This window comes from Arachis duranensis, chromosome 6, assembly GCF_000817695.3.
Source record: "Arachis duranensis cultivar V14167 chromosome 6, aradu.V14167.gnm2.J7QH, whole genome shotgun sequence".
In the NCBI taxonomy this organism is placed as follows: Eukaryota; Viridiplantae; Streptophyta; class Magnoliopsida; order Fabales; family Fabaceae; genus Arachis; species Arachis duranensis.
Window position 1 is genome coordinate 103,278,551 of NC_029777.3, and position 5,034 is coordinate 103,283,584.

A 5,034-nucleotide genomic window follows, 5' to 3' on the forward strand; every position below is an offset into this window, starting at 1 on the left:
TTTTGTTTAAAATAATAATTGGTTATCATCTTGACTAATTTTACATATACTATAATTTTATATATTTAATAAATAAAAAGGTGCAAGTAATACACTATTACTAATAAGGTGTATAATTCTAATGAAATGAAACAAAAATACTTTTTGAGAAAAGTTTTAAAATTGAGTATTGGACATGTGACACATTTTTTGTTAAGTAAAATCAAATTTTATCAAATACTAAGATCACAGTTCAATTATATTTGGTTCGTTGTTTTTTCTTTAACAAATAAAATTATATTTTACTAAATTGTTACACTTTATTTTTAATATTGGATTCACAACAAAGTTCTTTTAGATTATAGATTATGAATTGTTGGAGTGTTAATTTTAAATGTGGCACAATTTAATTTGAAATAAAGAAATCAAATCATTTGATTTATGGGTTATAAAAATCAAACTCTGTGATTTCTGAAATCAGGCATTCAATTTCTATTTCAAAAAAATAAAAAATTTGGATGTACAGAAATAGATCTTGAACAAATAACTGGAGACTTTAATAAGTTAAAATTCATTTGGACAGAAAATAAACCAAAAAATTTGTAAAACACTATCATTAACTTCCGCCAAAGAGAGTATTGAAACTCTTTGTCTAAAGTAGTTTTTTTTTTTAACAAAATGTTTTATATCTAAATTGACTCCAATTAGCTAACTTAAAATATTTTTATATTTGCCAAAGAATGTGAAAAGAAAATTAGGCCATAAGGCCATATTGCATTTATTTTTTAGGTCTACTAGACGTTAATTTTCGAATAAAATCAATTAAAAATCAAATTTAATTTCTAACTGTATTATATATCCTCTTTCGGTTAAGTAAGAGAATAACTCGAACATTATATATTGCTAAGTAAAGAACTACATAATCCGGGTTTGGTAACCAGCTCTTCGTTGGAGAAACCTTATTGCATTGTATGTGATTGAGGTAAGTGTTGTGCGTTGATGTGCCATCATGAGCAGTTGAGTCCACTCTCTAATCTCTTTTAATTTTCATCATTCTGATCTAGATTGTTAAAAACAAATTATTTGAAAGTTTAGTAAAAAATTTCTTTCAATAACCTAGGTTGCTAAAAACAGATTTATTAAAAGTATAGTAGAAAAATCTTTATCTATTCTTTTATGTTTTTGTTGTATCTTTTTGTGTCATTCTTTTTCTTATCTCCCTTTCAACCCTTTCTTTTGGGACTTTAATGCTTCGACTTTATTAAACTCCCTAATCCCCCAATAACTTCTTATTAGTAACAGCATTGTTTTTTATTCTCGTGCCAACAAGAGAGCTAAGGTGGAAAAGAGTGAAGAAAATTCAAGGATGAAGAAGGGAACTACTACTGATGCCATAAAGGAATGTGAAGAGAAGAAGAAACGAAGTTCTTCGGGTATGGATGGATTCAAGAATATGCAGTGTTTAGAAACGCTGAAAAGGTTATTGGTTCATCCAGACGGAGTGTATTTCAAGAAAGGAAAGGCTTTGATGGATTTGGAGAGAGTTCAGCGGAAGCTACGGAACAATTTGTACAACAAAACTGATCAATTTGCTGCTAATATCAGAACGGTGTTTCGCAATGTCATGTTGCAGTATCCCCGGGGCATGAAGTTCATCGAACCGCCGCGAAGTTAAGCGATCTTTTCGAGACAAAGTGGAAGGATTTGAAGGGAAGATGGCTAGCTAAAGAAAACAAGTTAGAGAAAGAAGAGTCAAAACCAAATTAACAGCCTTTGAAATCGAATGCAGGGCAGAAAAGGAAACAATTTTCTGGTTCAGATTTGTCAATTGCTATTGCCGAAGCTAAATTGATATTGAAGAAGAAGAAAACCATTGAAGCTGCACAACAGAACAGAGTTTCCTTGCAAAGGAAGAAACAAAGGGAGATTATGCAAAAAATGGAGAGAACAATTTTCTTTGATGATGCTTTCAAGTCCTTTCAGGATTTGGAAAACTTGTGTGGCCACTCACCGACACATTATTGCACAAAGGAAAATCTATTGTTGAAGAACCTTACAGGTTTGGTCCTTAGGGAAGAGGATTTTGAAGACAACAACTTTCTTAATGAGGATTTGGAAGAAGGAGAAGTTTTCTGATATTATTTGATTGTAGTTAATTTGGAATTTAGTTAAAACAATTGTAAATATTATTATGTTAGCAGCAATGACATTGTTTATATGTTTATATTCATTAATGTTACTCTCATCAGTGCTACCTCCTATACTGCGTTGTCATTAAGCACATCACTTTTGGTTTGATTTCTGTTTTTTAGAAATTTTATGGTCATGGTTCTTTTTGGAAGATTAATGTTACTACATTCTGTTACAGACATGTATTTGAATTTTTAGGATTTTTGAATGTGTCATATGCTACTATATTAGTGAATTACCTTGGCGTTTATATATTGCAGCGTGTGATAAATTGTTTTGCACTATTAAGTCTAAATGCCTCTAATTAAGAACATTAATTTTTTCATATTAGGACTGAATATGGTTTGGTTAATTTAAAAACTAAATTTGTTTTTTGGTTAATTAAAAATTTAATTTGATTAATTAATTAAATTAATTTTATATTTTTTTGGTGACTAAATTAATTTTATATAATAAAACTAGTTATTATTCGGTTAGAAAATTTAAAAATTAATTTTTAATTGGTTATAAAAATAAAAACCTACTTTAAAAAACAGCAAATTTTTCTAAAAAAAAAAACAGTTTTTAATTTTTTATATAGAAAAATTGGATTTTCAAAAAATAATAATAAAAACTGACTTTAAAAAAAATCGGTTAACCAATTTAAAACAAGAATAACATAAATCGGTTTTTAAATTTTGATTTTTTGTTAATTAATTTTTTATAATATAGATATGGTTTTTAAAAACTGACTTTAACAAAAATCAATTTTTAACCGGTTTTTAACAAAAATTGGTTAACAAAAATCGTTTAGAGTTTCTGAAAATTTGTTTAACAAGTTGTATATATCAAAACGATTAGAAGAAACGCAGAATGATTAAACTCTCTTATGGATGGAAGCTTTAATAAGAGTTCTTATTTTAAATTAGAATTGTCATTCTTATATTATGAATTATACATTTTTTTAATTTTCTTCTGAAAATTTGCAGCGTCAGATAATATAAAAACTGAAAATTTTTCGAACACATCCTATCAATAATAATAATACCTAATAAAAAGTAGTTGATTAATTAAATGTAATAATACATATCGTTTGCCACAATTTTCACAATCCTTTTCTTTCATTATATTTGGTCTTGAAACTCCTTACTTTAAATTAAAACAAAAATTAAACCCTTCTTATGAATCCAAAATTTCCTACAAAATTGTGCTCTAAGGCTAAAACTCTCAAGATGGATGTACATGTGAACTTAATATCTTTTTCAAGGGTTAATTACCAAAAATATCTTCGAAATATTCAAATGCCGATAAAAATACATTTAAATTTTATTATTAACAAAAATATTTTCAAATAATTTAAAAGCACAATAACAATATTCAACAGTAAATATATATTTTTAAAAAATATCTTAGAGATTAAATTTTGATGCATTTTTTTGTAAGTATGATTGTAAAAATAAGATATTATTATACATAAAACTTAGTAATTTTTTGTTAAGTATATATTTTTTATAATTTTTTTTGTTAACAACTAATAATACTTTTAAAAAATCACAAAACATGAAAACAATATATATTTAACAAAAAATCACCAAATTTTAAGAATAATAATATCTCATTTTTCTAATCATGCTTGCAAAAAATTGTATCAAAATTCAATCTCTAATGTATTTTTTGAGAAATAAATATTTTAATGTTAGTTTTTCTTTTGCAAGATTATATAACATTAAATATGTATTTCTTAAAAAATATATTAGAGATTAAATTTTGATACAATTTTTTGTAAGTATGATTAAAAAAATAAAATATTATTATCTTTAAAAAATCACAAAAAAATATATACTTAGAAAAAATTATCAAATTTTAAAAATAATAATATCTCATTTTTTTAATCATGTTTGTAAAAAATTATATCAAAATTTAATCTCTAAAATGATTTTTAAAAATATATATTTATTGTTAGATATTATTGTTATATTTTTAAATTATTTAAAAGTATTTTTATTGATAATAAAATTCGAATATATTTTTGTCAATATATTAATAATTCGGAGATATTTTTTGTGTTAACCTTCCAATACGAGGAGATTGAATATGAAGGACCAAAAAGTTGAAGTGAGCGATCAAACACAAGCCGCGAATTTGGTGGTATACTTCCAACCCGTCTGTCACCACCGTATCTGTAAAAACATAAAACAAGACACTTAGCAATAAGTGTGAAGAAGAAGGAAACGAAGTTACTGAACAGAAGTTCATACCCCATAGATGGTGGAACTGTGATTCTTCTTTTGTTCCCAACCCTCATCCCTGAGCCAAAAAATAAAATACAATAAGAGTTCAAGATATTAATTAACTTCTTTTTTTTGTTTTTCTTTTTCTTCTCAACAAGCTCTCTGCCAATAAATACCACATATCCAAATAGTTAGTACCACAATATATAATATGAAGAGAGAAATACACAAATAAAAAAATTTAGTATCCTAAATGCTCAAATATTAAAAACAATACTAGACAAGTTGTTATCCTATTGAATTCCAATTTACAGAAAATAAGGACATCAAATGAAAATGAAAATTGGATTTACAAAGTATTATATGCAATAAAAATAGTTATCGGATGTCATGAGGGTTTAGCCCAAAAAAACACCATATTGTAGATTAAATATTTCAATGATATATCTTCAACATGAAAAACTGTGTAGTATGACTGATATACAGTGATACGGTAGTTATTCATATAAAAATTCTTCTTACTCATTGGTTGATTTTTCATCAAACTTCCTCCTCCTTTGGATGTTTTTCATCCGGTGTAGCAGTCATCATGACTTTGCCAGGTGGCTTAGCACTTTCTCCTTTATCAGGTTCTTTCAATTTTTTTTTTTTATCA

At 26.1% G+C, this 5,034-nt stretch overlaps 1 protein-coding gene across 1 annotated transcript; it reads left to right on the plus strand.

Annotated features, from left to right (window-relative positions):
- The first annotated feature begins 1,345 nt into the window (after positions 1–1,345).
- LOC107495238 (uncharacterized) lies at positions 1,346–2,115 on the plus strand. The gene is made up of 2 exons (XM_016116350.1): positions 1,346–1,649; positions 1,769–2,115. Exons 1-2 carry the CDS (start codon positions 1,346–1,348, stop codon positions 2,113–2,115), a joined length of 651 nt encoding a protein of 216 aa, XP_015971836.1.
- The last annotated feature ends 2,919 nt before the right edge of the window (positions 2,116–5,034 follow it).